The sequence below is a fragment of the Durotheca rogersii genome (assembly GCF_024521655.1).
Source record: "Durotheca rogersii strain YMJ 92031201 chromosome Unknown GGS23scaffold_30, whole genome shotgun sequence".
In the NCBI taxonomy this organism is placed as follows: Eukaryota; Fungi; Ascomycota; class Sordariomycetes; order Xylariales; family Xylariaceae; genus Durotheca; species Durotheca rogersii.
Window position 1 is genome coordinate 180,078 of NW_026251261.1, and position 23,327 is coordinate 203,404.

At 56.9% G+C, this 23,327-nt stretch overlaps 5 protein-coding genes across 5 annotated transcripts; 2 read left to right on the top strand and 3 right to left on the bottom strand.

Moving 5' to 3' along the window:
* Window positions 1-5,115: 5,115 nt before the first annotated feature.
* GGS23DRAFT_584585 (uncharacterized protein) lies at window positions 5,116-6,557 on the bottom strand. The gene is made up of 2 exons (XM_051517329.1): window positions 5,499-6,557; window positions 5,116-5,445 (listed from the first exon to the last, which is right to left on the bottom strand). Exons 1-2 carry the CDS (start codon window positions 5,908-5,910, stop codon window positions 5,240-5,242), a joined length of 618 nt encoding a protein of 205 aa, XP_051368370.1. The 5' UTR covers window positions 5,911-6,557; the 3' UTR covers window positions 5,116-5,239.
* A 521-nt stretch (window positions 6,558-7,078) lies between these two features.
* GGS23DRAFT_607371 (glycoside hydrolase family 3 protein) lies at window positions 7,079-10,089 on the top strand (the record flags this gene model as incomplete). Its single annotated transcript, XM_051520041.1, has 7 exons — window positions 7,079-7,270; window positions 7,324-7,449; window positions 7,507-7,765; window positions 7,819-8,038; window positions 8,094-9,396; window positions 9,458-9,948; window positions 10,041-10,089. 7 exons carry the CDS (start codon window positions 7,079-7,081, stop codon window positions 10,087-10,089), a joined length of 2,640 nt encoding a protein of 879 aa, XP_051368371.1.
* A 657-nt stretch (window positions 10,090-10,746) lies between these two features.
* Window positions 10,747-13,912, top strand: GGS23DRAFT_309117 (uncharacterized protein). The gene is made up of 2 exons (XM_051512782.1): window positions 10,747-11,766; window positions 11,829-13,912. The coding sequence occupies exons 1-2, from the start codon at window positions 11,404-11,406 to the stop codon at window positions 13,686-13,688; spliced, it is 2,223 nt and encodes a 740-aa protein (XP_051368372.1). The 5' UTR covers window positions 10,747-11,403; the 3' UTR covers window positions 13,689-13,912.
* Window positions 13,913-15,395: 1,483 nt separating this feature from the next.
* Window positions 15,396-17,749, bottom strand: GGS23DRAFT_309197 (hexose transporter). Its single transcript, XM_051512783.1, has 3 exons — window positions 17,476-17,749; window positions 17,061-17,333; window positions 15,396-16,988 (listed from the first exon to the last, which is right to left on the bottom strand). The coding sequence occupies exons 1-3, from the start codon at window positions 17,589-17,591 to the stop codon at window positions 15,677-15,679; spliced, it is 1,701 nt and encodes a 566-aa protein (XP_051368373.1). The 5' UTR covers window positions 17,592-17,749; the 3' UTR covers window positions 15,396-15,676.
* Window positions 17,750-19,259: 1,510 nt separating this feature from the next.
* Window positions 19,260-20,622, bottom strand: GGS23DRAFT_309421 (uncharacterized protein). The gene has a single exon (XM_051512785.1). The coding sequence runs from the start codon at window positions 20,280-20,282 to the stop codon at window positions 19,485-19,487; it is 798 nt and encodes a 265-aa protein (XP_051368374.1). The 5' UTR covers window positions 20,283-20,622; the 3' UTR covers window positions 19,260-19,484.
* Window positions 20,623-23,327: the final 2,705 nt, after the last annotated feature.

Here is a 23,327-nt window from a genome sequence, read left to right on the forward strand (position 1 = left end):
GTGAATCCCAGGTTGCAGAGCGACTCTGCCACTTCCGCGCACGCCTGTTCTATATGTAGATATAGGCGACACAAGACAGGATGGGGCCTTCGATTAGCGTTTTACGAACCGGTCACGAGCCTGCCCCTCGTGCGGGGGGCGTTCCTATCAACTCCCGGCTATTGTTGAGTTCGTCGACGGTACGCATACAAGCGAGAGCAGGCCGTATCTAGATTGATCGAAAGGGGCGGTCCCTCTTCGAACACCAAGCCTAGTCGATAAGCTCAGAGAGGATATCGGCGGGGAGACCGCGGTCCAGATTAAGTCCTTCCCAGCGTCTTCGATGGGCGTCTTCGTCGGGATCGCTATGCGAAAACCTACAGCCGCCATTCCCTCTCTGCCCGCCATGTCTAGTGAAACCCCCATCCCAGCCTCATCTTGGCATTGATATATGTTTCGAAGCCTACGTACCTTAGGAAGCGGGGATGCTCGCCTAACAGTCGACCATCCACAGTGGCGGAAGAATATGTTGGCCGTCGGCCAGATGCCCCTAATTGCGAAGCCGCCTCGCTATATCGACAGACTTCGATGCGTGGGGGCCGTATCTAAGGATGCTGATTCCGGGTCGGCAACGCGAGTGCCGCGCGGAGGCCTATGATCTGGTCAGGGTGTGTAGCCCCCTGGGTTTCCCGACTTGCCGCCGGCGCTCAGGTTCGGGGTCACCCTAACACAGGAGCGGGACGCGGAGAATGCTCGCTTATGAGGCGTCGATAGTAACGATGAAGATGGCGAGTGCCGCTCAGAGGCCGTAACCGGGAATTGGGGAAGCCCTCGGAGTTGACATGTGACATTAATAGCAGCTAGCATACCGTATCGAATAGCGACCTAGCTAGACGTTTCAACGCGTTATGAGGAGTAGGCGTGACTGATATACCCAAACACAAGCCTGCGGCTCATTGCTAAGTAACGCATGGCCTTCGGGCAGAGCTTACAGCAGTGCCACGCGTGCCGACCTCGAGACCAGAGGTGTCGGGACTATGGATCCGGAGTAGCTGACAGCCGCCACGCCTCCCAACGCTACCCGAAGCCTAGCTCCCGCCGGGGACGGCAACCGACCGTGAGATTAGGAATCCTATCAGGGTAGAAAATAAGGATGTCCTCACACGGCGTAGAACAGTCTGCTCCAGAGCTACCTCGAGTTGCCGAGAAGGTTAGCCGGTGTCTGGCCAAGGAGACATGCCTTACGTTGCCCCATTTGAACGATGGTCGTCAAAGCCGCTCCCGCGTATTGGTGCCCCTTTTGGGACGAGCACCGCCCGTCGGAACGTCGAACGACGTCTCTAGATTGAATCTGCACCGACTGCTCCCAATTATCTGTATTAGGGTCATAGGACGTCGGGATAAGACTGGCATGCACCACGTGCTCAAGAAGGACGTGCTGCGACTGGTGTTCCAAGGCCTGAGCCATGGCCGGCACGAGTCTGCATGAGAACCGAATTGCATTAGTCGACCACCCAAGCAGCTACGCGACTCGAGGGCAATGCGACCCCCAAGCTTCGGCGCATCTGGCGAAGCCGTATATGGTGGGATTATCGCTGGTGTCTTCAGCTACAATATGTAGGCTACAGGCAAATTATATTGACCTATTATAGGCCACGGATGCGTCTCCCGAGCCAATCATGTTCGCATTCGATAACGATTCACTCGAGTCCGGAAGCGGGTGAGCGAGTGTGTCTATGCGTCTGTGTGACGGGCCCTCGGGTACGAGCTTCATGAAGAATCGGCTACTTGCCACCGATGGCTTCACGGCTGACCGTAATGGCACCCATCCACCCTCCAGTCTTCCGGCCAGCCTCTCGAGCGGGAGTGAGATTCCCACCATCCCCCCCCTCCCGCGATCCCAGATAGGCCCACGGCGACAAGGCGAGGTAGGGGAGCCCGGGGAAGGGGGGGGGGGGAGATAGCTCCATACCTCGTCCACCAGTATGCTCAGGTGAGATGTGCTAGGTCTGCAGTCGCGTTGGCCCAGTGTATAGTTAGGAATTGTCACTATTAGGCTTCTTTCTAGAACGCATATGTAAGTTGTCTACGCCAGTTTCACGTGTACGTGTGCCGAAGCCAAGTCGGTCGAAGTAACGGTAGGAAGACGACGGTAGTGGCGCAATTTACTTAAAACGAGAAGATCGCACAGGCTTGCTTCTACGCCGGGCTCGTCGCTTTTGGAGTTTTTTTTTTTGTCATGGTAGGACCACCATTGGCACTCGAACTGCACGGAATCCGAGGCGCGACTTGTCATTCTAGGACTGACCAACCGCCAGTAATACTGATAGCAAATCGAGGACGGCATCCGGCCACCGCAGCCAGGCGTGTGGTGTTGCGGAATCTTCGCAGCCATCTACGTTGTCTAGGGAGGCCTGCCTAGCCTTCATATCCTGAAAGGCAAAATCGTCTAATTCCCGCGAACATAGGTATTGCGGATATGAGGGAGGAGAGTGTTACAAGAGACATACTCGCCGCACCTGATTCGTTGGGAGCATTTCATGGTCGTAACCGAGCTAGATAGAGAAGATTGGAGCAAATAGAGACCACGAGGTAAGATACAGAGGTCCATCTGGCGGGAACGCAGAGCTCGTGTAAATCTAGCGATCCGCAGAGCGGCAGACTCAACCCCGAGCGAAAGTTCCCTTCACGGTTGGCTCGGGGCGGAGCCCAGCGCGGATTGCGTCGTCGGCATGTCGTAGACATTATGTGGCGCTCGCCCTGGTCCAGCAGTCCGGGTACCCGTCGGAGCTAGCGACCTGCTGTCGTAAAGGATAGGCACTTGTTATGAAGGGCCTTCGGCAGAAGGTGAGTATCCGGCGTTGTTCACGACCCTTGGACGTGCCTAGGCGTAGTCTAGAGTGCCCGGGAATTCGGATCATGATACGCAGGTCCGAACTTCATTTACATGATTCCAGCTACGGGGATTTCCAAAGACGGTGCATGACAGGCAACCGAGCCGGCTCCGAAGCAGCCAAGACCCTCGTTCTCGACTTGGATTCCCAGGTGGGGGACCAAGTCGCTCGACCCTGGGCGAGGGGCTTTGGTTGGCGCAGTTCGGTGAGGCAAGATTGGACTATCGGATCCAACTGAGGGGATCGTATTCGCTCAGAGCGCTGTCTTTCATACTGCCGGACCCCACATCCACGGCCCGCGGACAGATGGAGGGATGGATGAACGGGCTATCCTGCCTGCGTCGACGTCGCCAAGGGCTTGCCTACCGAGAGACTGGGAGAGATGGATTGGTGTGGTTGACGGAACGGATTTCGACCGTGAGGGTCGGCGTATCCATATTCAGGGCCGAGCGGTTCGCCTAGTCGAAGATGAAGAGGATTCGGTGCCGAGACCGAACCATCGCTGGTGTAGCTTGGATCCCGCATGGAAGTGTCGCCATCCGCCAGTTGCGTGCGTGAATATCGTATGTCGTACGTCTTGCCCGCTAAGCCGGGGTTAGACGACGTGATGCCCTCGAACTCCCCTTTGGGATAGCGAACACCCTACCCAGGTTAGATAGGAGACATGTTTCGGGCGGGCTGTGTGGGTTTGGCGACTAGACGCAGAGGGAGAGACGAGGAAGAGGGAGAGAGAAAGAGGAAGATGGCGGGGAAGATGGAAGGGGAAAGCAGGGAAGATGGAAGCGATGGCGTAATTGTGGATCATTGGCTAGCCGGCGCTTTTCTCCTAGCTTTTCCTGATTTGTATTCCTCCGGGCCGCAAAGCCGATGCGTTAGTCGGGGGTCCGAGGAGGCTGCCCCTGAAGGTATGTGCTTAGCGAGGTTTTGCCATCTATGGGTACCTGCCCAGGACTACGTAGGTACCTATGTACTTAGGTAGGTACTCGACCTAACCGCACCAATGTGAGGTAGGTTAGGTACCTTAACCTGTTGCTAGGCATGTACCACAGAGCGTCACGATGTCTCCGCTTTTCGCCCAGGCTAGAGGTACGTTGTGTAGGTATCCTAAGTATAGTGTAGTACCTAGGTACCTAGGTAGGTACCATATCGGGAGGGGGGGGTCTATCGATAGTATGTCTATAATAATAACACTATATAAATATAACCTTTAAATAAGGTAATAATAATAAATACTTTTATTAAGTATTGAGAAGAAGCAGAGCGTACGCGATGCTGGAGTCCCAGATAAGCTTACTCGAAAGTATATTTTATCGAAGACTATAATACGTACGATAGTCTAAGATAGATAAAACTAGTATCACTATATTAATCGAGAGACGAGGAATTTAATATAGTTATTATATCTTAGGTATATCCCTTGGTCGTAGAGATGTAGTAGTTACTAGCTCAAAGATATAAGAAATAAGAGGAGAAAAGGAATTAAACGTAAAAGTTACTTATTTGGTTATAACGGTACAACGAAGCGACTTAAGCGTTCATAGTTAAGATACATATATTAATCAGGAGACGACGAATCTTTAATTAAGGTAAAAATAATAAAGTTAATAATCTAGTTAAGTATTAAATTAAATGATAAGTATCGTATGGCTCGTACTTACAGGAGCTATAGTTACTCTATATAGGCATAATGCCTATCGTAGCGTATTACGTAATATATCAAGAAGGCATGTCTTACTATACTACTATAGTATAAAATACTTAAAGCAAAAGTTATAATATAGATTTTATTATAATTTAATATAAGTATTATAATATAATTATTTTAATAAAATAGGTATTCGTTATCTTTTTAATATTTTATTAATTTAAATATAGATTTTAACTTAATACTATATAAGATAACTATTCTATCTTTAGAAAGAGCTACTAGATTAATACAATATTCGTATTATACTTATATTATATCCTAAGTTTAATTCACTTTAGCGTCGCGATGAAAATACTTTTAGTTATAGTAATCCTTTTTAGAGATAGTAATAATATTAAACATGCTATCGGTAGACCCCCATCCCCCCGTATGGTAGTTACCTAGGTACCTAAGGAACCCGGTCTTATATATGTGTGTATACATGCATGTGTGTTTATATGCATGTGTGTATGCATGTAGGAGGTATGAGGCAGGTAGGTATACAGTACCGGTCCATCAGGTACGTTTACTGGAACTTCCAACATCCTGAATTCTGGCCCACGATAACCCGCCCGCCCATACACACACCCTCCTCTCGCTCGCACGCACACGCGCACACTTGCTCTCGCACACGCTTCCTCCGGCGCGGTAACATGCATGCCTATATTATCCCACGCAATCATGATCCACGCACGCACCTAATGCGAGAGATGGCGATGATGCAAGATCTGAATGGAATGGTCAGACTGGGTGGTCGACGCCTCGACCTGCCTCTGGTAACGCTCACTCTCGCCTCGAGTGAGACGGTACCGATCTTGCGTCTGGGCGCGGGGTGTTCGACGACAAGGACCAAAGTAACCCTAGTCCCCCTCTCCCGACTCCAATCTGATATTATACGAGTCAGCTCGGAGTGAAGGGAGGATATGTCCGGCCCCTGCCTGTCATATGTGCTCGGGACGGATTGTCGACGGTACCGTCGACTACCTCTCGCGTCATCGTCACGAGACGAGGCATGGGTGTGGTATCTACCAATATTGGCCCGTCTACTCGCCCAGGTCTAGAGAGAGCGGCCACTGCCCCTTCGCCGGCCATGTACGCCCGTATGCCTCTCGTCTGAAAAGGTCTCGCCCACCACGTTGGCGTTCCCTGAGCGTAGCCAGGGCTGGCCGATTCGCGCTCGACCGCATGTGTCTGGCTCACCGGTGTCCCAGGCTGCCGAGCCTCTTCGGAGCATTCGCCGTGGGCGAGGTAACGTCTCGGTGGTTGTCCAACCCGCCAACCCAGAATCGGTTCATCTGGGTCTATATATATATACCTGCCTACATACAGCACAGGGTCCAACAGGCGCATGGACGGTGGCCGCGAATGGCAGGTCTGTCATGCCTTCAGGGTTGGATCTTCCCGATTTGCACGCTCGTCCTCTCTTATCTAAGAGAAAGGCGGTGGTCCAACCGGGAGACTGTCACCCTTCGTCCTCTGCTCGCTCCACTCCACTCCACTTCCACTCCTTGTCGAACCCACGATCTACCTGGGATCTTGGCTCGCTAGACCGCCTTGCCCACCAGATCATCACCCACTCCGTATTCCCCGTCCGACTGGATGAAACTCTCCGCAGCGGCCCCCCACCCTGCTCGCGCGAAACCGACGTAGCCGTGGCTTTCTGTTTCGTCCTCTCTCGCTCATGTACCCTGAAACGACGCTCATCCGGTCCGTCCCTGCCGACATGGCTATTTCCTAGTCGGGACCGGCAATATAGCATCCTCAGCGATAATCATGTCAAGTGACATTTGCTTGTGCACTAGAAGCGACCCAAGGATCACTTAGACTCCTCAGCCTACAATCTATCCCCACTCCTCGCCCTCGGCGGCTTCGCGGCATCTGTACGTATTTGATCAAGACTTAATAGAGCCTTGATAACATGGGACGGCCTCTTCGACAGAGCAGCCGTGTATCTGTGAGGTGCCCGTCTCGAGTAGTATTACCACCAGTGCTCCCTCCCTCCCCCCCTCTCTCTCTCGGCTTAGTCGAATGCCATATTGTATAGCTCCCGTCCATGCAGTGTTGTTGCCTTGTTTTCGTGGGTGTACCGAGGTATCTCGTCATATACTTCGATAGATAGCTGCCTTTACTACCTCAGGCGTGACGTCGTATCCACGGCTCCCTCGACAGTACATAAGCAAGGTCAATTTCGGCCTCGGCGCCCGGATCTAGAGTGGCGCTCTTGACTCGTCTCTCATTCCTGACTTCTTATATCTTCGTGGGGTAGCATTGCCCCGGGACTGGGCTCATTAAACGGCCTCGCTCCGCCCGTAGGGCTCTCTCACTCTGTCCCCCTTCAACAACTGAGCTTTTCACGAGCCGTTTGGCTATCTTAAAACACCTCCCCTTACCTCGCTATCGACGCCGAGTCTGACGCTTTCGGAGACAGTCGAGATCTCCTGCCGATCACGCGTACCCCTTTCGTTCGTTCTTCCTGGAGATTCAGATTTCGACGGTCACAGAAAGCCGTCGCTCGACTATGGAGTATATCGAGGAGCAGCGTTCCGAGGGGACGGATCCCAGCGCCTCTCCCTTCGAGAGTGTCGACACCAACACAACACCAGATACCGAGTACTCCCTTCCCGGAAGTCCGATCTCGAAGCCTTCCCCCCCCAATGATTGCCGGTCAGTAGCGAGGCAGAAGTTAGCTCAGTTGACTCTGGAGGAGAAGGTATATTTGGTCTGATGAACCGGGCGTTATAAGCTGCTTACTAACACACCAAGGTGTCATTGCTTACCGCCGCAGACTTCTGGCGGACAAAGTCGATACCGTCTAAAGGCGTCCCGGCCATCAAGACTAGCGATGGCCCGAATGGCGCTCGCGGCGGTATCTTCGTCGGAGGTACCAAGGTTAGTTCTGAGATTCGAGAGGGGGTTAGACCTCCTTTAATGACAGCATCTGTGTAGGCGGCCCAATTCCCTTGTGGTGTTTCGCTGGCGGCGACATGGAATAAGAGGCTTCTGTACGCAGTCGGCCAACACTTAGCCGACGAGACCAAGGCCAGATCAGCCAATGTGCTCCTCGCGCCTACGGTCTGTATGCATCGACATCCTCTCGGTGGCCGAAATTTCGAATCATTCTCGGAAGACCCGCTTCTCACCGGCAAGCTAGCCTCGAAATATATCCAGGGGCTCCAGTCGAAAAGGGTTGCTGCCACCATCAAACGTTTGCGTCGCCCACGTCCCCGCTGCTTGGATCGCTAACTAATTGACGATCAGATTTCGTCGCCAACGAGCAGGAGACTCACCGGCTCACTATCGATTCTCTGCTGATGGAGCGGCCGCTTAGAGAGCTCTATCTTCGGCCCTTCGAGATCGCTATACGAGAAGCGAACCCTTGGGCCGTTATGTCGTCGTATAACCTGATCAACGGGACACACGCCGACATGAATAGCCACACACTTAAAGATATTCTCCGAGGAGAATGGGGTTACGACGGGTAAGATTCCTAGCGGTTCCCCTGAATCGAGACCCGACTAACTGCTGCCTCTTAGCACTGTCATGTCGGACTGGGGCGGCGTTAATTCTACAGTAGAGTCTATAAAGGCCGGATGCGATATAGAGTTCCCTTTCTCATCCAAGTGGCGTTTCGAGAAAGCCCTAAAAGCCGTCGAAGAAGGCAGACTCACGATGGGCGACATAAATGCTGCGGTAGAGAATGTCCTAACCCTTGTCGAACGTACGAAATCGGGCGATATGTCGATCGAAGAAGCCGAACGCGAGGACAACCGAGAAGAGACGAGGGCGCTTATTCGCGAAGTGGGAGCCGAGGGCATCACTCTGCTGAAGAATCGTGGGCAAGTCCTGCCGCTCGACCCGAACACCACCAGAGTCGCGGTCATCGGCCCAAATTCCAACCGAGCGATCGCTGGCGGTGGCGGCAGCGCGAGTCTCAATCCATACTATAACACCATCCCGCTCGATAGCATCAGGGCGGTCGCGCAGCGGGAAGTGGTGTATGCCCAAGGCTGTCATATTCACAAATGGCTCCCGGTCGCATCCCCCTTCTGCACCGATAAATCGGGCGAGCCCGGCGTCACTCTCGAATGGTATAGCGGCGATAGGTTCCAAGGCGACGTAGCCGTCACCCAGACACGGACAAATACCGATCTTTTCTTATGGGACTCGGCGCCGCTCGCTCAGCTAGGCCCCGAATGGTCGGCCGTGGCTACCACGTATCTGAGGTCGAGGGCCACCGGAAAGCACACGATCAGCTTCATGAGCGTCGGACCAGGCCGGCTATATATCGACGGCGAATTGGCTCTCGACCTCTGGGATTGGACAGAGGAAGGGGAGGCGATGTTTGACGGTTCGATCGACTACATGGTGGAAGTAGAAATGCAAGCCGGAAAGCCGATAGAGCTCCGAGTAGAGATGACAAATGAGCTTCGACCGATCTCGAAGCAAAAGGCGTTCAACATGACGCATAAATACGGTGGCTGCCGTATCGGCTTCAAGGAAGAGGACCAGGTCGACTATCTCCAACAAGCTGTCGATGCGGCAAGGGCCGCCGACGTTGCCATCGTCATCGTCGGTCTTGACGCCGAGTGGGAGTCAGAAGGCTACGACAGGAAAACCATGGATCTCCCTTCCGATGGGAGCCAAGATCGCCTAATAGAAGCCGTTGTGGAGGCCAATCCACGGACGGTTGTGGTTAACCAGTCCGGTTCGCCAGTGAGCATGCCCTGGGTAGACAAAGTACCAACGATTCTCCAGGCTTGGTACCAGGGTCAAGAAGCCGGCAATGCACTGGCTGACGTCTTGTTCGGCCGGCAGAACCCCAGCGGCAAACTTCCGGTGAGACAAGGACCTCTCCCGAGGACGGGGGCAATATTGGAATTGACTAACTGTACGGCAGACAACCTTCCCCCGTCGGCTCGAGGACACCCCCGCATATCACAACTGGCCTGGTGAAAACCTGCGCGTGCTATACGGCGAAGGCCTGTATATCGGATACAGGCATTACGACAGGTCGAAAATCGCGCCTCTGTTCCCATTTGGCCACGGCCTGTCGTACACGACATTCGAATACGGCCGGCCGTCGCTCAGCCGGAAGGTCCTGACGGAATCGGCACCGATCCACCTGGTGATGGCGGTCACCAACACAGGCGCCGTCGCCGGCTCGGAGACGGTCCAGATATACATCCGAGACGATAAGTCGAGGCTGCCTCGGCCGGAGAAGGAGCTGGTGGCGTTCGAAAAAGTCTTCTTGGAGCCGGACGAGACTAAGCATATCACGGTCTCGCTAGACAAGTACGCGGTCGGGTACTACGACGACTCGGTACCGGCGTGGATCGCGGAGGAGGGTACATTTAAGGTCCTGGTAGCTGCGTCGGCGACAGACATCAGGTGAGCATCCCCGCTCCTCGCTTAGCACAGCCCCCCTGGTAAGATCTCACCCGTATCGTCGACACTGACCGACGGCCGTCCTTCCTACCTAGGCGCTCGATTGCATTCGAGGTCAGGGAGTCCTTCACTTGGACGTTTTAGGTCTGCTCTCGTGATTACGCCCACGTCTACTTAATAATTCAGGTGGTCGGGTATGCACACATCTTATGATTGGAGGTTGCCCCCTTACCCACGTAGGGGGAGACGTGATGGGCCTGCACGTACGAGTGCTATTTACTGCCTGCCTCTCTATTTGGGTTCCCTTTTTCCTTCTATTATGGATTGGGAGGGGAGGATACCATGATGGCGACTAGGCATAGGTATTATCTGGTGTATCCCGCCGGGTCGGCTCGGTAGCGTGTCCTCTCCCACCTGGCGTGCTCCGGCGGAGGGCGCTCCGGGCGCTCCGGGCGCCCCGGGCTCCGTTGACGCGGGGGAGATGTGTCCGGGGCTATCGGCTCGCTCTTTGCCGAACTGAGGCGAGGTTCCCTGGTTTGGATGGGTTAGTTAGTTGGCACAGTCGAGTGGGCTTCGTCCTTGGCGAGAGGGCCGGCGCACAGCATTTCGCCAGACTCACTGCCTCACCACCTAATGATGGGTTGTCGATGGGAGGTGCAGCGGCGTGTCCGCGTACGTGTCTACGGACTAGCAGTAGTACCTAGCACACCAGCGGGGTTGGCGAGAGGGCTACCAGGAGGTAGGTAGCGTGTGCCGGCCGGGCTGGGTATATACCTACCTATATATCTCTAGATTTGGATGCGACTTTTCCTCTCTCGCCGTCTCAGCGAGCGCAGCGTATTATTGACTTTTTCCCTCTCTCTATGTAGGTACACAGGGCAACCCGGAGATCAGTAGGTTATATAACGAAGGATAGGTTCGATTCCTAACAGCGCTACTTGGTAGTCTTTGTTCTTTAGCTCATCTCCCGGATAGTACGGCACGGGGTAACAGGCAAGCGCTAAGTATAGGTACCCAACCTCTTAGAGGCCGCTGTCCACCTGGCGCCATCTGGGCCCGTCGTCAGCGCCAGCTGCCTCCGTCAACAACAACCTCCCCCTACCCATTCTTATTTCTTTCCCTGCTCACATCGTGTCCGCAACGCCCTACGTGTAAACCCCCTCCCCCCCGTCGAGACGATCTGTGTCGCCTCGCCATAGCACACGCTGACTGACTCCGAACAGGCGCGCTGACTTGCCAGGTGTTAGATGGGCTGTCCGCCGAGGCCCGCACGTTGTGATTATTTATTTCCCCGAGGGCGCCGTCCGCATCGATCAACCCTGTCGGGATAAGTGGTTGTTGTGTCCACACCCACCACATACACGCTCAACCCGCCCATACGCGCAACTCACATATACGCATTACCTCTGCACTCGCTCGGTTGCTGCGCAGCATATATGGCTGCCCGTCTCCGACGCCATGGCGCCGTCATATAGCAACGGCTACGGCTATCCGTCGTCTGCCTTCCCGGTCCCGTCCTCCTCGTACGAGTACGGCCACCGGAACCAAGCCGAACTCCACTCCATCTGCGACGACATATCCTCTGGCGCCAGAACCATGCTGGTCCAGCTCTGGGCCTACGCCAGCGGCCGGGGGAGACACGCAGCTTACGGCCTGGCCATGAGGGCCGCTTACCAGTTCAGGAGGAACATGGTCCGGCGCCGCCTCCTCAGCCTCCCCCACCTGCTCGTCGCCCTCTGGGTGCTCGTCCTGCTCTGGGGCGAGCGGTGGGTGTTTGCAAGTCGGGTCCGGAGCTGCGACTGGGACCATTGGGAGGATTGGGTAAGTCTCTCGGGCCTCTACCGGCGGCCAAGCGGGAAATATTGACTCGTACTATATTGCAGCCCGATGGAGCGACGCCGCACCGACTCATTTTCGTCGCGGACCCCCAGATCATCGACCCGCATTCCTACCCCGGTCGTCCCTGGCCCCTGAACCCCCTGACCATCGTGATAACCGACAATTACATGCGCCGGTCGTACAGGCAGCTACAGACGGTCCTGCGGCCGGATACCGTTTTCTTCCTGGGCGATCTGTTCGACGGCGGGAGGGAGTGGAAGACGGCCCACGGGGACTTCGAAGATCCCGTCTGGGCGAAGGGACACCGGCCGGCTGACGAGCAGAGGTACCTGAACCAGTGGCGCAAGAAGTACGGCGAAAGCTTCTGGCTGAAGGAGTATGCGCGGTTCGGGAGCATATTCTACGATACTTGGAGCCTGGGAGGCAGGTTTCCTAGTCCCGGGCAACGGGGGCGGAAGCTCATCTCCAGCCTACCCGGGAACCACGATCTCGGCTTCGGGGCCGAGGTGAAAGTCCCCACGAGGCATCGATTCAGCGCCTACTTCGGGGAGACGAACAGGATCGACGTCATCGGGAACCACACCTTCGTGTCCGTCGATACGGTGTCCTTGAGCGCCGGCACCTCAAGCATGAAGGACCAGGTAGATCTGCGGCCCATCTTCGCCCCGGCCCACGAGTTCTTGAGAGAGGCCAAGGCGGCGAAGCGAAGGGCTGTCCAGAAGGAGCTGCGGTTCTGGCGGGGGGAGGTCGAGGAATTAGTCTTTGAGCAGAAGGTCGAGGACCTCGACACCGTCGTCTACGATGAATTACCGACGATCGATCCGGGGGAGGGTGTGCCCGACTTCCCAACCGTCCTGCTGACACACGTGCCGTTATACCGACCCCCCGGCACGCCTTGCGGTCCGCTCCGAGAACACTGGCCGCCGACTCCGCCGCCCAAGGGCCAGCCTGGACCGGTAATCCCAGATCATCGGAACGCGATCAGCATCTCGCACGGCTATCAGTACAAGAACGTGCTCAGCCTGGAGGACTCTATCATGCTGATAGAGAGCATTGGGAACGTGAGACACACCTTCTCGGGAGATGACCACGACTACTGCGAGGTGGTGCATACGGACAAGGAGAATACCCGCGAGATCACGGTCAAGAGCTTCAGCATGGCGATGGGAGTCCCGACACCCGGTTTCCAGATGGTTTCGCTGTACAACCCCGTTGACGGCCAGGGAATCCCGCTGCCGGGTTCCCCAGGAACGACGCTCCAGACCCACCTCTGCCTGCTGCCGAACCAGCTCTCGATGTTCATGACGTACGCCGCACTGGGGGCCTTGACCGTGCTCGTGCTGATAGTGCGCGCGTTTCTCGTCCCCGTCCTGAACCTGCAGACCTTCGCCCTCGGTCCCGGTCAGCGCCCGTCCTCGGCGGCGGCGGCACTACTCCCGATCTTCAAGGCGAAGGACGAGCGCAGCGGCGACGGCGACGGGTCCGCCTACGACACGCGCCCTGTCACCTCCAGCACGTCGTCGTCCAAGTTCCCCTCGGCCCGCGCGCCGTCCACGCGGACGCGTGGCCAGTCCATCTCCTCGTCCAACGGGACGGCGCCGCCACAGCGCGGGGGCGCGTCGCTGCCCTCGTCCGCCTCGGCCTCCTCCGCCAAGGGCAAGTGGGGCTGGGCCCAGAGCCGAGGCCCGCGCATAGAGATCCGGAAGGACGCGTACTACGACGATGGGGGGCGGGGAGCGCGCCTGGGGCGGGGAGGCGCCTGGCGACCGGCATCGTCGTCGTCGCCGTCGTCGCTGCGCTCGAGAGGCGCCATGGGTGTCGTCGTGAGAGAGATCTTGACGACGACCTGGCGAGTCGTCTGGATGGCGCTGCTCTTCTTCACGTACCTCGCCTATAGAGGGTAAGGAAAGGAATCCTAGCCGTAGATTGTGGCGGGTGGCGCTGGCCGTCGTCAGGTTGGTGTCGCTGTTCGCTATCCGTTGTTTATCGAGAGAGACCACCCGCGCTTGTAATGTGAGGGCCGAAGGAGGGATACGGAAAAGCAGTGGCTGCGCTGGCAGGGATTGCTACGGACGATTAATACCCCGTCATCGCATACACACATATGCATGGACGAACCCGCCCCAAGGGGGAGCGTAATGCCCCTAACTTTACTTGCTTACGGGCGAGAGGCCCTTCGCGGGTGTATCGAGGGATGAAGGGGGCACACATTATCCTTTCCATCTACCCATCCTAAATGTCTGCCTACCAAGTAGGGTGTGGGAGAGACGAAGGAGGAGGGAGGGGAGGGAAAGGAAAAGAAAGAGGCGGCAGATGGGGACGACGGCGGCTCCATCTCGTCAGCCCTGAGATATGGCGAGGCACACGGTGCCTCCCCATTCCCCGTCGGTATATTATAATTGCATTTCAAGGCATCGCGGCGTAGACCGATCTATCGACACACAACTAGGCAGGGAGGCAGGCGGGCAGGGAGGCAGGCAGGTTATTGATACTCCAACAGCGGCCAGAGCGGCGGGGGGGGGGAGGCATTGCAGCGTCGTTGATATACCAACATACGCCCACAAAGTCGCGTTTTGATTCTTTTCCCCTCCTCTTCTCGTACGATATGGTAGAGGTGTATGGTATGTGTAATAGAGAGAGGGGGAGGGGGGCTACGCAGCGCGAGCCGGCTAGCTAGCATGCCGCCCCTTACGGGCGGGGAGACTCGGGGAGCGCAAGAAGAGGAGAGGAGAAAAAAGGGAGGAGGAGGAGACGATGCTGCCCGTGGTTCTACCCGCGTACGGATGCCCGCGACGCGAGATGACGAGGCCTAGTCGCGCCACGTTACCGCCGCCGCCAGCCCTGCTTCTGCACTCCCGAGGCCACACACACACAGACAGCGTCCCGTTCCCACCCCCATAGCCTGGGCCCCCGGGTTGGGAGCCACAAACCGTTGACGACCCTCGTCGGGGGAGACTAGGCAAGGGTGGCGAGGCTTGCCAGGGTACGGGAAGGAGAAGGGGACGGAGAAGAGGAGGAGCGGACGGGAGGGCAGTAGAAGGGGGTTGGTCGACGTGGTGGTTCACGTATTACTTACTCGCAAAGCCTTACGGTGGGTGGGGGTATTGGGTATCTACCGCCCGCGGATAGCGAGCAGAGTCGAGACACGAGAGACATATCATCGCCGGCTTGACCTAGCAGAGTAGCAGACAGACGGGCAGGTGTGCGGGCACTTTTTGAACACTTTGTTATTTTTTTTCCTTCTTTTTTCTGTTTTGACTCGCTTGGCCACCATCAACAATAAGCTCGGCCACTTCGTCCGTGTAGGCCATGATACACAGGAACGGAACATCCGTCGAGGCCAATGATGTTGGGTAATAGATCAATCCAGCTTACAAGAGCACGTGATACCGCCGCTCACGAGGTTAAAACCCTATACAAAAGGGGGCAGGGAGTAGGGGGAGTAGGGGAAGAAAAAGGGGTGAGAGGGGGAGGGGGGAGGAAAGGGGGGTGGACCTTGCATGCGCTCTCGGGGGTGGCGCCCCTCGTCCTCTTTTAACAGCGGCTTGTCCGTATTACCTCGATATGAATCAGTAATTGTTCCCCTTCCCCCCGAGTGATTTCATCCGATTGAGATGATGCCCGTTGTGCCGCCAAAACCAAAGCCGCCGTCCCCAAAACAAAATCCTATGGTGGATGATTCCCCAATAGTCCATTTCCCAATGCCGTTAACTCCATCGCGATGAACACCTACGCTGATATTTCCGGTATGACTCCAAAGAACAGATAACCCTAGTAGTTTTTCCCCCACCTCCGAAAGGGCGGCTTGTGATGGCCATGACGGGGAGATGCTTGTGTCGTGAAACGTGCCTTTTTTTATTTTTTTTTACTTTTTTAAAGATCGGACCAGGGATCAATAACTCAAGTCGACGTGGCCCATTTGCTGCAATATCTTATCGTCTTGGCTCTGACTCTCACTGGGTGTAGATTCCGTATGGATAGTTTGCACACTCTCGGTTGTCGTCGAGGTAGTGGTGCGCGACGCTTGCAATTCGTGCTCGGGCGGCGGGATGCCGCTGTCTGCAAATCCGTCGTCCCGCAATTGTTGAAAGCTCCAACTCGGTTCAAACTTCTTGCTCTTCCACGCGAAGGGGACACGCTCGTACATCTCGTCGATCTGCTCGAGGCTGATCTTGCTCGTCTCGTAAACCATGCCGTATACGAAGACGGCGGCGAGGACGCAAAAGGCGCCCCAGACGTAGAAGACCTTAGCCCCCATAGCGGCGTAGCCATACCCGTCTTCGACCATGAACGGGGTGCCGTAGGCGATGCCGAAGTTCAGCAGCCAGTTAGACGCGGTCGAGACCGACATTGACTTCGCTCGGACCTTGAGGGGGTAGATTTCCGAGGTGACGACCCAGGCGACGGGTCCCCATGAAGCCGCGTAGAAGAAGACGAAGACGGAGACGAAGACGATGAGGAGCTTGGCCACGAGGGCGCTCTGCGAGTCGCTAGCGACGCTGGAGAATATCGCGATGATCAGCTGGCACACTGCCATGCCTACCGCGCCCACGAGGAGTAGCTTCCGGCGACCCCACGTTTCCACGACGAACAAGCCGGGGATCGTCGAGGCTACGTTGATGATATTCATGACGAGGGAGATCAGGAAAGGGTTCGAGACGCCGGCGCTGGTGAAGAAGGTGGTGCCGTAGTACATGATGAAGTTGATGCCGGTAAGCTGTTGTAGCATCTGGAGGCAGCAGCCGGTTAGCGTCCGACGACCGAGATGGGGCGTCCCGACAAAGATATCACGGTAGGTGGCGGGGCCGAGGGCGAGTTCGTAATCGTGGTTGGCTTCGATTTCGGCGAGTTCTTCGACGAGAGCGGGGTGGGTGATGTCGAGACGGCGAAGACGGCTGAGGGCTAGACCGGCGGCGTGCTTGTCGCCTCGCTTGATGAGGAAGCGAGGGGTTTCGGGCAGGATGAGGAGACCGAGGCAGAGGACGCAGGCCCAGGTGAGCTGAAGGCCCATGGGAATCCGATAGGCGGCCGGGCCCTCCATCCTCTCGGTGAGCAGGTTGACGATGGAGGCGCCCAAGAGACCGCAGGTTATGGACAATTGATATGCGCACACCAACGTACCACGGATCCATTTCGGGGCCATCTCCGACTGGTACAAGGGAACGAGGACGGACACGGCGCCGACGCCGACACCGGCAAAGAACCTACACGGCAACACCGTCAACACACACGCGCGATCCCGGACGCACGGCTGCCGGGGCGCCGGGGAAACCTACCTGCCCGCCAACAGCATCGGAATAGCATCTGCGCACACCTGGAATATCGCGCCGAAGGAGAAGACGCCAATGGATGCGATGATGGATATGCGACGTCCGATCCAATCGCCGGCGGGGGCGGACAGTATGGCGCCGGCGACGGTGCCGGCGCTCAAGATGGCGACGATGATGGAGATCTCGGCGGGGGAGAGGTTTAAGGAACCGTTGACGTCTCGGTGCCCGGTGCTGAATTGGCTCTTGAAGGAGCGCATGGCGAGGATGCCGTTGATGGTGCTGCGCAAAAAGCCCGGCGAGGCGAGCACCGGGTTAGCGCCCTCGGACTGGATGACAAGGCCAACAAACAGGAGAGGAAAGAAAGGGGAGAAGGGGAGAGGAGGGGAGAGGAGGGGAGGGGAGAGAAAGGGGCGATGCTCACCCAGTATCGTATCCGAACAGGAGACCGCCGGTAGCCACGAAGAGGCCGACCATGATAGCCGGGGCGGAGGAGCCGGCGACATTGTCGGGTTTGTGCCAGCCCATGGCTATCGCCATGGTGGATGGGGGGGGGGGAGGGTTGGACGTCAAACCAGCACTGCAGATAGGGCGACGTCTGTGTCGAGGGCGGCAGAGAGGGTCGACGTCGACAGTCGCGGGCGTCCCATTGATCTCTCGAGACAGTTCGGGATAGGACAGGACGGTTAGGTGGGAATGGAACCGGTAGTGGGTAGTAATAATAGAGGTGGAGAAGAAGGGCGGCGAGGGAAAAGGGCGGGAGAGGAAGAACCAGAGGGTCAGGATCAGCGCAACCCCTTTGGGGAGGGGGGGGGGAAGAAAGAGAAGAGAGGAAAAGGGAGCCACAGGGGAAGCGATGGGGAGCACGAGAAACAACGTGCGAGGGCCAAGAGAGGCCGGGGGGGGGGAGGTGATTGGACAAAGGGCCCAGTCCCCTCCTCCTAAGCGAGTCGGAGAGAGAAGAGAGAAGAGAGAGAGGAGGTACCTCTACGTAGCCGATACAAGTAAAGGTATATGCGTGTACCGTGTACCGCAGGTTAGCAGTGCCTGGTACCTATGCACCTATGCGTGTAGGCATGCGTGTAGGCGGTACGACATGTACCTGGGTGGCGGAGGTACCTCTTCCTACTTATAGGGAGGTAGACACAAGTGGGATCTCCATCCTGGCCCTCCTCCTCCTCCTCCTCTCCTCCCACCCACAGCACAGCACAGCACCCCGTCTCGTGTGAAGGCTCTTCTCCCCCCTCCTCTCTTCCTTTCCGGCTTAGCCCCGCTCTGGGCACTCTCTGCCACTCCGCTGCCACTCACCGCCACTCCGCTGCCACTCGCTGCCACTCGCCGCCAACTCGCCGCCGCTCCCTTGGCCTTTCTGGGCTGAGCCCGTCTGCCAGCCTCGCTCGCGCAGAGGGCCATGGTGATGATGTCCGACGCTTAGCCCACCAAGCGAGCCAGGCCTGCGGCTGTTTGAATATGCGAAATGAGAGCGAGCCACCGGTCCCCCCCCCTTTCCGCTCCTTTTTCTTTCTGTTTTTCCTTTTTTTTTTCTCTTTCTTCTCTCGTGCCATACCTACCTACATCCCGGCACCCGACGCAATACCTAGATAGTGCCTACACGATCGCTGATCGAGGCCCAGGGTCGCCGACCGCCCTCCTGCGAGAGGTATTGTACCTACACTCGCTATGCCAACCGCCAGTATCAGGCACATATCCGCGGGCACATGGCAGCCATACTTAGGTAGTCTACAGAACGACCTGCGAGAGGGGAGAAGAGGGCAACACACGCCACATGTGGTGGGTGACTGGCTCCGGATTGTTTGCCTCCCGCGCAACCTCGCGACTGGGAGGGTGGGTAGGAGACCTGGCCAGGGAGCACGAGTTACCTACAAGCCATACGCGCTATTACGCTATCGACACTGCACTGGCAGCCCACCCATCCATGCGATCCATGCACGGAACAGCTGGTTACGAATAGCCTCGAATTAGCCCCCCCCCTTAAAAACAAAGAAGAACAGGCGACGACAAGACACTAGCCTCTATCGGGGTCGTCTGAAGCCCGTTGGGTTGGGCGATCATTGGAGACGCTGGATTCGCTGTAGGAGAACTTTTGCATGTACGCCATTTGTCTCTGCCAAGTCTTGGGTGCGCAGGGTAGAAGACCGGCGGCTCCAGGAGAGGATTCGTGCCCTCGCTCAACACGTTTTAGTCCCCCTAGCAGCTGTCGGGGGTTACTCTTTTTTTTCTTCGACCGCCTCTTCGTTAGTCATTTCCCAAGAGAGGCACGGGAACCGAATGGGGTCCAGCGTCGCGCGTCCCTGCCGAGTGGCCTATTGCTGGTTCGTTACCCGGCGCCCGCAACCAGCGTCGCCGGCGAGCGGCGCGGGTTGGCGAAGGATGCGGACGCTTGCAGCTGGGCAATGTTGGCGAGCAAGATTCTCAGGACTGGGAACGCAGATAATAGGACTCCGGGCTGCAGACGTCTCCTAGGTGGTAACGCAGCATCAAGGGACGTGGGCAATCCGACTCGCAAGCGCCGCATTTCTTCGGGATCATGGGGTGTAGAGTGGATGGGAAGAGAGTGGGAAAGTACCTACGGTGGTTCGACTCCTCCGCAACAACTATGACGACCGCCGTCGCGACGGGATTGGACGACGGGTTCGCAGTCCTGTCCAATTTCTGCCCGGCGAGCGCCTCGACTCGTACACACGCGCCAGCAGGCCCGTACACATTCGCAGACTTGCCTATACACAGATACGCGACATACCATGCGCACCGATATTGGTAGAGCCTACATGATGCGCGCGCGCGCGAGGGCGTGGGTGTGGGCAGCGATGCGGTCTGGTTGGTCGGTTGGGTCGTCGGAGCAGAGAGGCGGCGAGCAGGCCAGCCAGGCCAGCTGGAGCCGTAGATCCTCAGAAACGGGTTTGCGGGGAAGACGGTCGAAAGAGTGCTGCTGGTGCTGCTGGGTTGGTGCTGGGTTGGTGCTGGGTAGGCTGGCCTCCACGATGCGACCATGACCCATGGATGCCAGGCGTGGGAGTCTCCACGAGCCTGCACGAGCCTGCGCCGGGGTGGCCGTCGCCAAGCCCCGCCGAGCCCGCGGCCCTCCCTGTGATAAAGCACGTTGGGGCCGGGCAGGTCGAGAAGGGAGGGGAGAAATGGGGATGGGGAGAGGGAGAGGGAGAGGGAGGAAGAAGCCAAGGTGAGAGAGATGGGAGATGGATTGGAAGCCATCCTCTCCTCATATTTCTTGCTTCTCCGTGCCTACAGGTACCTAGGTACCTGCAGGTAGGAGGTAAGTACATTCCTACCTATGTATATGCATATGGCGTACGGTATATGCGTATAGGCGCATGCATACTAGCACCTAAGGTACCTTAGGCACTTACACGTATAGTACACACACGCCGTCCATGGAAGACGCCTGAATGTGCAGGCCTTAGGTACCTACCCTATCGAATGCCTTAGGCACCTCCCTACTATGAGTATTGCGTACATGCGACCTCGATGTGCCTGTATACCTACCTACACGTAGGAGATCAGTAGGTTATATAACGAAGGATAGGTTCGATTCTCCGCTGTAGGACGAGGTTCGCGCCAAAGCCGGGTTCTCTAAGAGGTACTGGATACCCGCCTACCCTCCTGACCAGATGCGGTACTGATACGGACCTTGTGGCCACGCTTCGTGGGACTCTTCAGTTCCAAGTACATTAGGCACATCCTAGAGGAGGTACCTACCTACCTAATTTACCTACGTTAGGTACATTAGGTTAGGTACCTCGAAGTACCCCCCCCCCCCCCCCCCCCCTTGCTGACGAAAGCTTCCTCCATTTCGACGACGGAAGCGGGAAATCCTGGCTCACCACAATTCGACAGCTTCACCATCTTTTTTTCCTTCCTCCCTCCGTCAAGCCGAAATCCGGGAGTCGTTCGTTCGGCGGCATCGAGGTTCTGCTCTCTCTCTTGTCTCTCCACTATCACCACCGCCAACGACAACAACCACCCCCCTCCCCTCCCCTCCCCTCCCCTCTCACTCGTCTCGGCTGGGCACAGCTCTCACCCTGCCTGCGGACGCCTACATGGATACCGCCATAACGCACATCACATACATCGTGACACACACGTACGCCCGTGCATGTACATGCTCATACATATGTATGTAGCCTAATCGACGGCAGCATGGCGATCCAATCGGACCCAAAGCAAAGACGCGGCTGGCCCGTAGTGCTTTGCAGGTGGTACTCGGGCAGTCTGCTGGCGGGGGTTTCTCTCTCACACCCGTCCTCTCTCGTCTGGGGTCCGGCCTGGGACCTGACCTGGGACAACCTGCCTACCAGCGAGCGGTGTGTTGGGCGGGTATATCAAGATCATTTCTCCATCGTGACTAGTAATTTTTTTTTTCTATTGTCATCACCAGCACGCTTGGGGCGAGCGTGTAGGTAATACGTGCGTACGTGTAGTAGGGAGACGAGGGGGGAGGATACCTACGGGCCTAGGCCTCTCGCCTTCTCACGTCATCGAGCTGACAACCACGTACGCCGTCGAACTCGGACCCAATGCCACGGAACGAATGCCATGGCGCGCTGGAGACGATTACTGTCCGGAGATCACACGTTGGTCTTGAGGGGGGCAAGGCGGGCAAGCCACTCTTCGACAGAGAAACAGCCCGCGGCCAATGGCGGCGTGATGTGCCCCCCCCCCCCCATCATCCTTGCGTTCGCGCAGATGGTAAAAGCAAACGTCTGTCTCGATCCCTCTTCTCTTTACCCAACTACACCAAGGGAGGAGGGGATCCAGAAGAGCAGATCTGTAAGAGCAAGCCACCCAAGCCCCCGAGAAGAACGGCTCTGCCCGCTATTCGTCTCCGAGACGCCCCAGCGTAACCAAGTCTAGACTACATCCTTCCGCCTTGACGCCTCCATCCACATCTGGTCGGGGCCCGCGGGGGAGAGCGGAGCGGCTTGGATCCTTCTGGTACCACCGACGGGGCCATTCACAAACCTGCTCGCCCGTGCTTCGCAACGAGCTGCGAACTGGGCACACGGCCGTATCGGCCTGGGCTGTCCACGAAGCCCTTTGTCGGTTGGCGACGAGAGTTCCCTCCCGCCTCCTCCTCCTCCTCCCTTTCTTGACCTGGGCAGCTCAGCTCCGGCGAATAATCGCGCGTGGCCCGAAAGCAGATCCCGATAGGCAGATTAGATAAGGGTCTAGAAAAGGGACAACATCCTCACAGATCCCCACGACCTGGGAATCTCCCTCGGCTACGACGTAGCGGGAAGCTCAGCATCCGATGTAGGACGAAGGTGACTCAGGCGTAGGGCGACCGGCCGTGGCCAATGTTCCCTACGTCCCCTGTCGTGGCCGCCCAGTAAATCGGTACTTCCAACACCACTTTGCCTTCGCTCAGCCGTATCTCACGCTCACGAGAAAATCGAGGCCATAGAATAAACCCCGGCGCTTCGTACAACACGAAAGCCATCTCGTGCTGTCGTCTCACGGGGGGAGAAGGGCACTTCAGGTTCTACCGACGATCGTCGCGGCACCTCCCTATTAAGCTCCAGCTCATCCCGTCAATCCCCTATCTCGCTTCCTCCGAAAACGCAGTAACGCCATACCAGCTACTTGGGACCGGTCAGTTCGGCTTTTTCAGAAGCCATCGGAAAAGGGGGTTTGTGTTCTATCTTTGGCAACGTCCCTGGTAAAAAGGGCTTGGTTGCCAGCCCGGCCAGGGGTGTGTCGACGCAACGTCATATCAGGAAGCTCGCTCTTGGGCTTACTACGCCTGTGCCGTCTCTCGCTCCCGGACCTTGAATGCGCCGCGTCCTCGACGCCAATCTTTCGAGGCCGTGGGCTATTTGCCTATAGTGTTTCCTAATAAGAAACGACTTGTCGCGTTAACCTCAATGGTCAGTTCGCCACGACGGCCACGATCATCACGACGACCACAAGTGTTCCTTCGACTTTATTGACTTGCTGTTACGCCCATTGGTGTCGACGGCGCACGATCGCGCGTTGTGCCTAGGCTAGCTGTCGGCCCAGGGGCTAAGTCAGTCGGTCCAACGCCAGTAAGTCCACGTCGTCACCGACGCCCGACGTACCACAACTTGCACGGGGCAAACAAGAGGGTATGGCAGGGAGGGTGTTTAGGTCGAGGACGTCCGTTTAATTCTACACGACGCCGGGGGTCGTCAATATCGTGTGGCGGCAGAAGGGCATAGAGAAAGACGGAGAAAGGTGTTCGGGACTCGCGACGCCGGCTTGCTTGTCTATTATCCCCTT

Bases quoted from the DNA above. Each gene is read 5' to 3' on its own strand.
- GGS23DRAFT_584585 (XM_051517329.1), bottom strand. From the start codon at position 5,910: ATGCGCCTGTTGGACCCTGTGCTGTATGTAGGCAGGTATATATATATA. The intron at 5,446-5,498 runs GCAGGGGCCGGA...GTATAATATCAG, and splicing joins GTCCCGAGCACATATGACAG to ATTGGAGTCGGGAGAGGGGG.
- GGS23DRAFT_309117 (XM_051512782.1), top strand. From the start codon at position 11,404: ATGGCGCCGTCATATAGCAACGGCTACGGCTATCCGTCGTCTGCCTTC. The intron at 11,767-11,828 runs GTAAGTCTCTCG...ACTATATTGCAG, and splicing joins GGGACCATTGGGAGGATTGG to CCCGATGGAGCGACGCCGCA.
- GGS23DRAFT_309197 (XM_051512783.1), bottom strand. From the start codon at position 17,591: ATGGCGATAGCCATGGGCTGGCACAAACCCGACAATGTCGCCGGCTCC. The intron at 17,334-17,475 runs GTGAGCATCGCC...CTTTTTGCGCAG, and splicing joins CTGTTCGGATACGATACTGG to CACCATCAACGGCATCCTCG. The intron at 16,989-17,060 runs GTAGGTTTCCCC...GTTGCCGTGTAG, and splicing joins CCGATGCTGTTGGCGGGCAG to GTTCTTTGCCGGTGTCGGCG.
- GGS23DRAFT_309421 (XM_051512785.1), bottom strand. From the start codon at position 20,282: ATGGCTTCCAATCCATCTCCCATCTCTCTCACCTTGGCTTCTTCCTCC.